The sequence below is a fragment of the Dermacentor silvarum genome, chromosome 1 (genome assembly GCF_013339745.2).
Source record: "Dermacentor silvarum isolate Dsil-2018 chromosome 1, BIME_Dsil_1.4, whole genome shotgun sequence".
Taxonomy (NCBI): Eukaryota; Metazoa; Arthropoda; class Arachnida; order Ixodida; family Ixodidae; genus Dermacentor; species Dermacentor silvarum.
The window spans coordinates 11,177,727-11,191,091 of NC_051154.1; the positions used below are offsets into that span (position 1 = coordinate 11,177,727).

At 48.8% G+C, this 13,365-nt stretch overlaps 1 protein-coding gene across 1 annotated transcript in view; it reads left to right on the forward strand.

Moving 5' to 3' along the window:
- LOC119455838 (uncharacterized) overlaps positions 1–13,075 on the forward strand; it is a 75,341-nt gene extending 62,266 nt beyond the window's left edge. The window contains exon 2 of the mRNA XM_049664938.1: positions 11,190–13,075. Coding sequence (XP_049520895.1) covers positions 11,190–12,193 — 1,004 coding nt within the window. The 3' untranslated portion in view covers positions 12,194–13,075. The remainder of the gene's footprint in view (positions 1–11,189) is intronic.
- Positions 13,076–13,365: the final 290 nt, after the last annotated feature.

A 13,365-nucleotide genomic window follows, 5' to 3' on the forward strand; every position in this document is an offset into this window, starting at 1 on the left:
ATAACAGGCGGCTGCTCCAAATCTCGTAGAGTCGTGACCGTTATATTGGCTGGCAGAGTCGCCGCCTGGCGGGCACTGGCTGAACCACGGATAGTGTGGATTGCGCAGAGCGTTGTCTGCTGTGTCCTACGTGTTTACATGTGCGCGTCCGGCGTGCCTGTCTTCAAGGAACATTTCTTCCGAGGTGGCAGAACGGCCGTAAAAGCTGGCCGTATTATTTGTCGATGTGCAGAAGCATATAGCCTCGCGTTGTTGTCTTTGCGCTGTAGTAAGATCAGTGAATGACCTTGCCGAGCGCGTGATGTGTGACCGCGTTGCACCCTCCGTTCGCCAGAATTATACCAAGTTAATTGTCGCTTTGTGTATCGCGTAAACAAGAGAAAGTATTATCTCTCTTTTTAGAGAAATCAAGTCGCTTGAGCGACTTGTCGCGATCTGTTGAATCATCCGCAATCTCTGTGATCACTTAGCAGTAAAAAATAATTGTTATCAAACACTCATTATCGTGTCATACACTTTATGATACGATAGCTGCATCATAATAATTGCGATAATTGCATAACTCTCACTTACTGGTTACGCGGCGGCCTGAGGTGTTATAGTAATATGATGTTTTGATCCCACCAGGGTGAGTTTATTTTGCTTTGCAATTAAATCGTGGGCTTTTACGTTTTGACTCGCTGATACAATAGCAAAACAAAAAAATGTCACAGTTTCGCCCTAAGGGCGAAGCAATGAATGCGATAGCAACACAGCAATGTCATACGAAAGTATTATGTAACGATCATGTGTGACACGGCAGTCTCCAGACGCAGGACGTCATAACACTAGCCGAGTTGAAAGACGGTTACTTCCTTTCGCTCTTCAGTGTGGAGTTAGCTGGACGTGAGACAGCCGTCATTATTAGCCGAAATAAAACAACCTAATGATTTTAGCCACTCAAATAATTACAACTTTGCACGTAACCTTGCAGTGCTAGATTTGTGCTTAAATTACGTGCTTTAAGCATGAAATGCTTTTAGCTCCCGTTGTCGGCGACCTTCAAGTGACCTTGAGCCAAACGCCCGAGCCGTTATCCGGGCACTCAAACGAGAACATCTGGGCATTGTTGCGAGAAAAAAACGAGATCATCCGGGCAACCAGTCAAAAGTTAAGAAAATGCGGTCTCTGGCCCCCAACCCTTTGTGCAGGACCTCAATACATACGCTATTGTTACTTCCCAAACAATTTACAAAAAATATTGCTTCCGATTTCTTCCTAATGTTTGTTCACAATATCACTCAAGCTGTAACTTCTAGTACACTGAAGTTCTATTTGTAATTTCCAATAGCGGCGTTCAAAAGGCAGATAGAGGGCACCATACGTCTTTCGTCGCTGAGACAGAGTTGTCTGTGCGCTTTTGAACGCCAGTGGTCCGTGAGTCGTGACCGTTTCGCGACAAGAACAAAAAGTACCGACAGACGATGAGCGCGCTGCACTGTTGGAAGAAGAAAAGCGGTTGAAGGCGGTGGCACCACAGGTATACAGAGGCCACATGGTAGCCATTTCATACTTACATCTATACTCTCGATTACGGGAGGCATTTTTTTATAGTTACTGCGATAACAATATTCTCGTCTGAAGCAACCTGGCATCCTGCTTACGTGCTGTCTCTTACAGTGGCCTAGCTTGTTTAATTGGACTCATTAAGTGTTAGCATGTCGCAGCCAAAAAAAAAAAGACAAAACAAACGGCGATGTATGCTTAAATTTAGTGATGTAAAGTGCGCATTACCTTGCTATTGCTACTTTAACTTTGTTGTACAGGGATGCTGACATTTTTATAACCAGTGCAAGGTTCGCTAATAATTAAGTCGCAAAACATTTTTAGCAGAGCAGGCGGAACGCCAGCGAAACATGCACAAAAAAGCCACCCAAAAGTGCCGAAAGACAAATTGTTTGGCAGAGTGCTGTTCTCCCTTTGAATGGCAGTTAGCGCTTTTTTAAAGTAAAAGGAACTTCTCTACGCATTTCGCGCGAAAATGCGGCATTGGAGGGCAATATATGATCAGTTCACTGCAGTTAGCGCGTTTCATTACCATAAGATGGGGCCAAATTGTTTACAGCGGAGCGCCGACCGCCTATCCACACTAACCCCTCGATGGCGCTGCTACCTGCGTCTTGATTTCGCGGCGAATAGGTAGGAATATCGGTGTGGTGAGCTGATTTATTTGTATTTTTGATGGTCTGTTTTTTCCTTGTTCACCACACCGATATTCTGTACTTAAACATGTCGGTTCGTCCGAAATAAAACTCGGTTGTTAGTTCAGCGTTCGGTGGAGTCAGTTCTTTCGTTTCTTGTGTCCTAGTGTATCCGGCGCTGTTGGCTTACTACACCACACGAAGGCAGCAATATTTATGAAACAGGCGCACACAACACACGCACGCACGCACGCACTCCCAGTAAACGTACAATATATTCTGAAGCACGATGCAGAAGAAAGATCGAAATTGGTGGCGCTATCAAAGGGGATAAAATGTCCGCACCGCGCATCCTGCTTCCGAAAATGTGCTTCCGTCACGCACCGACGACGTTCTGCAGGCCCGCGTGTCAACTTGCCCATTGTGCGCGCTGCTGTCTTCTTCGTACACGGAGCTGTGTACGAAAGTGGTTCGTGTGCGTGACAACTCCTGCGGTGCCGTGTTGTCAAGCTGTGAAGCTCGACCAGCGCGAGAGAGGTTTTGCGCTGGCGTGTTGCCGTATACGGTGTGACGCCCGACCGTGTACATACGACAGATCGTTCCGTCCGGCGAAATGCAGAAGGCGCGAGGCTGATTTACGACACGGCATTGTGATTTTCGGTATGGTAACCCTCTGCCTTGCACCGGCTCCGTTTTGCTGCGCGGAGAGATCTTTAGGTTGGTGATGCGGCGTGGCTCAAGCCTTGTTTTGTTTGCGCTTTCGTACTTTTGACTGTGTCGCCTCTTCCTCCCCCCCCCTTTTTTTTTTGTTTTTTCGTGTAACAGTAACAGTACAAGACAACTCTATTGGTTCCTCAAGCTGTCGCCGACGCGATTAAGCTGTGAGCAATTGCCGTGCACAGCGTCCACCTGCGTGTACGCGCACACATCGCATAACGAGGCGGCGTCTGCGAGCCGACGGGTGGCATACTGTCGAATGGTGTACACACCGTCCGCACTACGACCGCCATGGTTTCAGGGGCAGCTCCTACAAAATGTGGGCACATCTTTTCTTGGTGCTATATTGACGAGGTCCATGGAGTATACGCGGCAGTTTGGCAAGGTGGACCGAGACCGATCATCACTGCCTGCCTAAACCTGCGAAGGAACGGTGGTTGCCCTCAGAAAGAAATCGTCGCCGAAGAAAACAGCAGCATATTGTCAACGACGTCGAAACATTTGAGATTTATACCGTCACAAAGATGGCTCCAAGCGTGAAAGCCGTAATATAACGCCTGTTGCCTTTATAAATATGTATATATTTTTCTTGCGTGCAAGTGTTATGTGCAAGGCATGAAAAAAGCAGAGAGGCAAAATGTCTACAAATAGAGAAACTGACGTCTTTGACGCACACGCTGAATGTCGCCAATCCCCAAGCTGTATCATCTATTGTCTCCGTGCAACACGCGCGTCTACTAGCAGAGTCGAATTAGGTCGAATTGCTTTCATAAACACATTCAGCCTTTCAGTCCTATCGTGTGGTCACACTGTGTGGATCGTCTTAGAGCCGGTATTCACGGGGCCTGAGTTCCGTCGTATACCTGAACAACAGCCTGATGGAGCCGTGCGCCTTTTGAGGAAGGTCCAAAGAGGCCTCCGCAGTGCGCCGACGTATGCGTGTCGAGAAAGTTGTTTCCGGAGGGCTGTGTCGCGTGTGTGAGCTGCGGCACAGCAGTGAGTGCGGCGCCAACCCGGCGTACCTCCATTCGCGAATAATATGCGGCCGACGGAAGTCACACCACTGTTTCTTCCATGAGGCACGCCAAGACATCACCGACGAGGCGATACTCGGGGGGGCAGGCCACGAAAAGCACCGCAGTGTCTCTGTTCTTGCCGCGCGCGTCACCGTGTCTGGCTGACCGCGCTCTCGCGACGCAATCGATGGATCAGTGCAGCATGTGGGTCGGCGGCCCAGTTTCCGGCGCCCTATTTATAGCCGGACCGCGGTTGTCCCCGAGGAGAAAGCCCGAGCCGCTTGGTTGCGCCGGAACCGAGGGGCATTAGATGCGCCACCGGCAACCCCGATGGGCAGTGGGCCGCACACCGGAAGCGAGCCACGCGCCGCTGAACGCCCCCCCCCCCCCCCCCCCCCCTCTAGCACAGCACATGGCACCGCTATTGTGCGCAGCAACGCCGGTTTGCGGCGGCGCACCATTCACCGAGAGCTATAAATAATCAGTACGTGCGCGAATAATTCAATTTTCGAATCGAATGCGAATGTTCCGAAAAATAAAATCACAATTAGCTTGGAATATCACATTAATTTGCTTACTTTTATTTATTTCGGTTACCGTCAGGGCCAGAAGCTCCGTAGGGGAGTGGTACATACGTCCAAATACATGATTACAGGCGTTGTTAGATTCCCGTTTATACAATATTACCTAGAAATCCAGACGTAGGGATTACTAATATAGAAGAACATAATGTCTAACAACCTAAAATAAAAATACGAATACATACTTTTTCATTAATTACCTGGTGGTGCAGTATCATCTAAAACAATGCTATATATACTATAGGAGTGACTAAGAGTGTGAAGTAACGAATGTCTCCTCGTTGTTTAAAAAATAAAACAGACAGGTGGAAGAACGTTATATGGTAAGGAAAACATGATATATCTACGTACACCCACCAGTTCACGCTAGGCCCTCGAATGTTTAGTCGCAGGGATAGCGTAAACGAGCGAATGACAACAGCGCTGGGCAACGCGCCTTTACGTGCGCCGTTGCATCGGCCGGCCCAAGTATGCACAAGATATTTTTCTGCCACATCATACGGGTAATATAGTGAAACAATTCAGCTACAAGTGACTACATGCACTTTGCTTTGTCACATGTAGTGTTAAGGCGAACCCGACGCGGTGATTCATGTGTGGCTGCTGCTGAGCCCGAGGTTGCACGGATTTCAACACTGGCCGCGCCGCGGTGGCATCCGGAGGAACACGCTCGTGCACCTCGATTCACGTCGCGAATAGAAACTCGGGTGGTCGAACCCGGAGGCCTCGTCATGCCTTACGCATCCCTGCAGGGCACGGGCTGCCCCTCCTGTAGTCCGTAACATTGCCCAACATAAAGGATCAGCATCGTCAATGCGGAAATGGATGAAGCCTCTCTATTTGGAAAGTGTTGCAAGCATCAACTGCCGGTTTGTTCCTTGTGTTTGACCCTCGGAAAATGCATTGCGCCTTCCTTATCAAGTCTTGCGACGTACATGCAGCGCTCAAAAAGAGGGCACGAACACGGAGGAGGACCCGGGCGCTTTATGCCATGTCGTATACGAACGAGGCCGAACGCTTGTCTACCTACCTCTGTATTATACATAATAGGCTGAGAAGGAATCTGAAGACGAAATACTGGTGCATCTTCAGCACTACAAGGCAAAATAAGTGCGTGTGACAACGGAATAGAATCAGTTTCCCTATACGTTCGGAGCCAATGCAAAGACCCTTCCTGATTAAAACAAATTGCTGCGTGAAAAGTGATCAACGTGACCCTATATGGACACGCCTGCAAGAAAAGCTGTTCGTGTGGCCGTTACTGTACATATGTCGGTGCTCACAGGACGAGCTCTGGGACAATTAGGAAAATGATGACTGAAAACGCCAGCAGTTCGGGGTTGAAAATGGAGTGGTCCGTCCGGAAGAGTGCAGCAGCCAAGTGGAAGTCGAATACAGGCTCAGGTTATTTGCTCATTATTGATAAGGCTTGACAGCGTTGCATAAGGTTCAACCACAAAGCCTAAGCCTCGCAGCGCTTCCTTTGTTTATGTGTGCACGCTTCATTCCGTACTCTATTATACGCAAAATTTCTTCTCGTGAAAGCGAAAGCTACAGACACTCAATCGCGTGATTTACGGATAGTCACTGTCAGGAAATGCGTATTTGCCGCATAAGCATGTTTGTGGCCGGCATTCTAACGGAAGCCAGCGTCAAGACATACCAAAAACCGCCCAGACTCAGTAACTGTGCTAACGCTACGAGCTCATTTATTCTTTGATTAGTTTGATTAGTTTGAGTTGATGCGCGTTAAGCGAATAGACACAGATTGCAAGAGTCTGCCGCTGCAAGCTCGACATCCTTACTTGAGCGGTACGTGATCGAAAGCGCGGCGTAACTGCATCTACGACTTCCCGCGCGCAGCGTATGCATTCGGTGCAGCACTTAACTTCCATGACATGCTACAAAGAAGCCTCTCATGCTCGAAATTCTCTAGAATTGCCACCGCACTTGAGACGAGCAGATATAGTTCGTGCGACCCTTTGGTGACCAGCGCTTCGCGCTCAGCGCGCGCTGCCCCACGTTGGCCTGATATTCGAAAATAGCCGACTCAAACGTCTTGCGCATGCTAAATAGAACTTATTGAATAGAAGCCTTAGTGGCACTGCGCATGCCCAGAATACAAAGTGGGCGCGAGTACTTTTGTATACAGGGCCGATAGAGGCCGATAACGTTGCAGTTTGCTGTTTCTAACATATAGCTCCGCTTCTATGTTTCATTTGCTCATTTGCAGGCTGCCTTTGTTCTTGAAAAGTTTGCGCGTTGGTTCGGTGTAGTGCTGCTTTTTTACCTCTGCTGAGGCATGAGTATTTGGTGCCCTGAGGACTCCTCTCCCCTGTCCCGCCACAAACATTTCGTGCGTGACATATAACGTCCCAGTACATCCCGCGGGGACTGCCGCGCCAGACGGATTTTTTCTTCAACGCACATGCGCACCTACACGGACGGAAGGATGGAAAGGGCGCGACACTCCCCCCCCCCCCCCCCCCCCCCCCCTCCTCTGACGGATGGCACAATACTGTGGACACTGCCATGTAGAAGGAGGCGTGTGGTAAGTGCTGTGGCAAGTCGGTTGCCAAAGTGGCTGTTGACGAGGTCGGCTGAGCTGTTGTCCGCGCTCAGTGCAAGCCCCGCAAACTTAGTTTGGGGTGCTTTAAGGAAAGGCGGGATTTAAAATAAATAAGTGGTGTAAAATAATGTAGCCCCGCTGCAGCGGCCAGTGAAACGTCGGCCTCGGGAATACCAGACCTACAGCTGTCGTGCATGCGATTAGGCCGCCAACTTGTTTCTTTTGTCGCCAGCATTCTCGGCGTTTCCCAAGAGAGGTAGACAACCTATTCTCGTCACGGTGTTTCGCGCTGCAGCGCAGGCACCGACAGCGCATCTCGGGGCCGCCGAAGTGGCGCGAGGAAACTCTTTTCTCCGCCACAAAAGCAGTTCCCTTTTGCGGCGTCAACGCGAGCTCCTCCTTTCCCTCTCGAAACCATGCCGCCGCACTCTGCTCGGCCGTACTTCTTGAGAAGAATACTTCGCGTTACGTGAATTATCATTCGGCGATACGGAAATTATGCCAGGAGTGTGTGCGTTATTAATAAGGAGCACCTAATGATAGCGCCCTCAAGACGCAAAGAGACGGAACTTATATGCGATGTTAACGGAACCATAAGATTGATTGATTAGTTGATCGATCCATCGATAGGGTTTAACGTCCCAAGGAAACTCTGGGGCTATGAGTGACTCCTAGTGGGGTGATTAATTTTGACTGCCTCGGATTCTTTAACGTGCACCTAAATACACAAGCGTGTTTACATTTCGCCGCCATTGAAATGCCGGCAATCCAACCCGCGACCTCGTGCTCGGCAGCAGAACACCACTGAGCATGAATTTCTCTCGGAGGCGAAGTCGCGCGCCATCTGTGAGCATCAAAGGCAAAGGTTTTGTTTCATGGAAGGCGATACGTTGGAAAGTGTGCGACTGTTTTCACAACAAATCCGTGCAGGGGCGGGGCCTCGCCTCGTTGATGTATCACCATTTTTTTTTCAATCTGTGCATACTACCTTTTCACGAAAAGGCAGTATGCACAGATTAAAAGGAAGTGGATTGTTGATACACAATAGGTTATTGACTAAAAGCGATACCTTGTATTTGCACAAAAACGAAACAGGTAGTACACGAAGTTGCTGGTGAATTTCATTGATTGGTCCAATGAAGGGGAAAGAAGTGATAACACGCAATGCTCGATTTTGGAGTCGGTGTAACGGCGTAAAATACGAAGGGTTTGTTTATTACCAAGATTCCATGCAGTACACCACACGGCTTTGAAAACAAAGAAAATATTATGTCCTGATCACGCTGTACGGAAAACAAAAGCGTGCTTTGTTTAACGTAAAGCAATAAAAAGCTAATTTTTATTAAGCGTTCCAAATGTGTTCCCTCCAGTTCAAATGTCGACTCCTAAGTATTTGAACGAATTCACTCTCTCGATCGGGTGGTTGCTTAACTGTAGGTTAAGATGCGTTATCAATGGTTTTTCTGCTAAATTGAAAGACAACGTATTTCGTTTTATCGACCTTTAACTTTGATTTTTTAAAGCAATTAGGTTTGGAGGGATATTAAGCAATTTGGCTTTTATAATTTTTAGTAGTTCTAGGAGTGAATCGCCACAGAACTCAAGAGCCATGCCATCTGCATACATTAAAACCATTAAGTTGCACAATGTTCGTAGGATACAATTTAGGTTAAGTTAAAATAATAGTTGCCCTAAACCAAATCATTGAGGCACCAAAAATGTTACATTGTGATGAAAAAATTATAACTGTCGAGAAGTAATTTCTGTTTTCGAGATGAGAGGCACCTAGCAAATAACTAAGGGGGGATGCGGGGCTGAAATGTCAACTTTTGAAGCGACATGCCAATTTTACCAAAATTTGGCAGGATATTTTGTCTTCTTGTCAGTAGAATGCGCAGTAAATTTCGTTACCGTAGGACAAGTGTTAAAAACTCGGGGTAGCTTGCACTAGTGGCGCAAGGCTAAAGACACAGCGGAGCTGATCGGTTCCTAGCTGGTCCTGGCTATACGAAGTGATGCTAAGTTATACGAAGTAATGCCGAGTGATGCTAAGTTATACGAAGTGTATAAGCATTTCCTCATGGTCCGTGGCATCGGGGAACGCCTCGCGAAGCACTTGCAGTCCGAGCACACGAAGGGGAAGTGGAGCGAAAGCTGCGCACGGTGTACGGGCAGCGCGCAGCAGACGACACGCTGGGATGACGTCACGGCGCATGCGCAGTAGAGCGCAGATGGTGGGAGCTCGGCCGAGCCGCCGCCAGAGGCTCCTGCTGCAGTCACGGACACTGAGAGCGTTCGGCGCGAACGCGGGGAAACGGAGAAGCGCGGATGGCGTCGGGAGCACCTCTGCGCGTTGCCTCGTTGGTGCTGCTACAATTTGTTTCTCTCTCGCTCTCATTCTCTCTTTCTCTCTCCCGATCATAGCGCGCGACGCGCGCACTCTCTCTCGCTCTCATTTTCTCTTTCCTGAGCATAGCGCGCGACGCCCTGCGAGGTGGTTGCTAGGCAAAGCAGTGGCAGGCGGCACACATTACGGCCGGCTTAAACAGCTCCGCTGTTAAAAATGTTATGCCTGTCTCATTCAGCAAATGAGTATTTTGCCTTAAGAGAACCATTCTCAAAATTTTAAAGATAGATAAAATTTTCCTGAATAATTATCTTCTGGACACCTTATGCTGCAGGATAGTGGAAGCCGCTTACGAGTTTATATTTTTTCTTTAGAAACTGCGTGACTTGAAAACTATGTGTTTTTGTTCTTACTGTGATCAAGAAATCTATACTTTTTTTCTTGATAAACGAAATTTAGAAATTAAAGACCTCCATAGTCTTGTTCCTCACAAAGTTTCAGCTTAGAGGCATCTTGCGAGCAGTTCTCATCATTGCAGTTTCGGAACGATAGTTTTCCTAAAAGTGCGAATGGGCCAATAAGTGCAAACTGAGAAAAATTGATTCAAAGATTTCAAAGCATACCATTTTACTCTCTGTGCAACGGCGCTCAATCGAATGCCACTGCTGCATAGGTCAGGCCCTCTCCTTCAATTCGATGCTGCTTTTTCGCGTCTCAAAGCTTTTTCACATCGAATATGTCGTGGCGGGCAGAGTCCACCACAGCGCCGACCACAATGAGCTAGCGGGAAAATCCGGAGCAATACGAAGGTGACGAGTGCTGACAATAATAAAAACAAGGCGGGGCACAAAAACCCCGTGGGCGGGATAAATGGAATATCATTAGCTGCATTTCTACCAATCGAAGCTACAGTTTCGGTTTCGCAGGACTCGCCGGAGCCGAAAGTGTGCCTTTCTTTCGTCCCCCCCCCCCCCTCCCGCATTTTTTTTTGCGCGCGTTTTTTTAATATTCAGAACAGGTGGTCTCTCATCACTAAAAGAGCGCAAAACATACTTTCTAACGAGTGAATCGACTCCGCGTTGGGCTCCTCTCCCAATCTACGGTCACATCTTGAGATCAGCGTCCGGAACGTATCAGCGAACGGCGCCCATCAGCGCATTGTCGGTCATGGGTTGTAAGCCCTTTCTTGCCACTATGTCACTATAGAAAAAATATGAATTTTACGTTTGGGTTTCATCTATCACCCTGTTTGACATCGCGAAATCAGTCTGCTTGCATAGACTATGCTCGTATAGTATGAGGGCATAAATACAAGAAGCCCGCCCGCACGCACACGGGCTTCTTGTATTTATTTCTTGCGTCTTACAATAAACTCTTAGTTAGGTCAGCGCTTGTACTGTCTGCTTTATCTCTGTGTCGCCGTCCTCTCGCGCGTGCTTTCATATTGAATTCATCTGGTCTTCAATTAATAAATATTTTTCCTCCATGTTAATGCTTCGTTGATATAATTTAACTTCTATAATAAACGTCAATTTTCGTAAGGTACGCAGACCATTAATCAAGCCTTTGCGCAGGCTTTTTGTTTGCGCCCTTAATGTCCCGAAATGATGAATAGCCTGTGACATAAGTTATGAACGCATGTCAGCTCATGCTGAAATACCGCAGTTGAAGCGAGTAAATCACGAGGAATCCTTTTCTAAAGCCAGCCAATTGCAGCAGCAAATGTGCGCACTATCTGGGACGGACAATTGAGTGACACGTGCACTTTTCCGATCGCAGGGGAGCCGCGTTACCCTCACCTGGCATCATACGTTCCCGTCCTGGTGCCCAAGCATTTGGTCCTGGCAGCCGGATCGCAGGAACTCTCTGAGGAGCGCTACACTCGTCGGCGAGTCACCCCCGAGCAAGAATCAACCGAGGTTCCTGACGGACCAGCGTCTTACGGGTCGGAACCGTACGGGTCCTCGAGGGAGTCGGCCGAAGAAGACCATGGAGTGCCTCGGGAGCGTCAGCTGCGTCTTGTCTACGCCCGTAGGCCTCGGAGACCAGCTCCTCCGCGCACGGCAGGAACTCTCTGGATTCCACGCGCCTCGAGAGGGATCGAGCCACCGCTGACCACCACGCACTGGCGCGGCATGGACCAACAGGAAGCCAGCAAGGACGCCTGGAAGCTGGGCAGCCACCACGGACCCGCCGGTGCAGCACGGATACGACGGCGCCGAGCCGCTACAAAAACACTGGCGCCGTCGAGCACGACAGCCGCGGCCACGGGCTTCATCCCCATTGCGGGCCCGTTCGGCGGCGGCGGCGGGCAGGAGCTCGCTTACTCGGCCTTCTTAGACGGCGGCTCATCCACTCCTTTTCCAGCAGGCTTTTCGAGTTACGCCAGCCCGAGCCGGCAGCAGCACTCGAAGCAGGCCTACGGCGGCGGCTTCGACTACGGACGCTCGACCACGAGCGCATTCTCAGCCGGCTACGACTCTCTGGGTAGTGGCAACTTCCAGCTCATCCGCGGTGGAGTGTATGCCGATGACCAAGCCAGCTCGAGCCATGTACCATACTATGTGCAGGGACCCAGCAGTGGTTACCAGACCTATTCATACGACGAAGACACTGGTGGGCCCGTTCTGGGCTTCCAGGGCTTCGAACACTTCGGTAGCCCCCTCCACAACGCCCTCAGCAAGCACACTCACGTGGTGGGTGCCTCGACGGAGCACAGGACGCGCACATCAACGCCCAAACCGCCGCCCGTTGGCGAAGACCAATTGCGGGCCACGGAATAGGTCAGACCATCAGTGGTAGTTCTGTGGACAGAGTCATGTGATCACGGCGCTGCAGACCACTTCTTTAGAGGTGCTCAATCACTGGTGTGTGCGGAAACTTAAGTCCATTCGAGAGGTCCTCTCCACCAAACCAAATTTAAGATCATTCATTTGGGGGCTTCAAACATGTGTGGTCGTAAGTCTGGTTCTAGCTTGTAGCAGGAAGAGATGTGCCCAGTGCAGCGCGTCTTCGAGGTCTAGGCAAGCGTGTCAGCCTTTTCCCGAGACCAAGACAGGCAAGTGGCTGAAGCTTATTATGTTTCATCCGTTTCGAGGCCAGGTGCAGGTCTTCGCAGCACTCAAAGAAGCCAGCCAAATTAGATTTGTTGCCTGTGCCTCTTCTTTCAAGTGGAGCCTAAAGACGCGGCTCTATGGAACTCTGCTACGTGACAATACACGGCTGTGCTAAAGACGATGACGTTCGGTGGCTGCGCGGCAGACGCTGATTGTTCTTTCGTTGTGTCATAACACATTTTGTACAGTTTACTAAAGAAACAGCTGGAACTATACAAACCTTGTATCGTGAATATATATAGGACACTACAATGTGAAATGCAATCGAAAGAAGGCAACAGAATAACATTGAGTGGCAATTTCATGAAGGCTCGATGATTCCGCTGAAACTACTTTTATGAAACACAGACATTGTAATGCCTAAATTTTTGTCATCAATGTACAGCTCACACATTCACAATAGATCTCTGGTGTTTTGTACCGTGTTTTCTTTACGTTGGGCACAGAATCGCGCAAAATTACGGCTTTTACGCGGTAGTCAGTATACAATTAACACTATTGTCAACTTAGTTCAGTGTCGTTTTCTTTTCAATAAAGTATTGGTGTTCATTTGCTGTCTTGATTTTTAGCAAGTGCTTTGTAGCCACTGGCAATAACTCTGCAATCTTAAGCTTCGCAATACATTATGCAAAAATGAGATATCTGCTGTGCAGCATGAGTTGTTAGTTCTTAACGGAGCACAATGTTCATGTCGTGTATGCACGGTCTTTATGAAAGTCAGGTCATCTTGCATATCATCGTAAACCTGATACGAGCGCAACACCGTTGTCTTTTTTTTGCAAAGCTTACACGCACATCCATAGCGCGAGCGTGCTAGTTTTTGTTTCGCATGTGGTGAC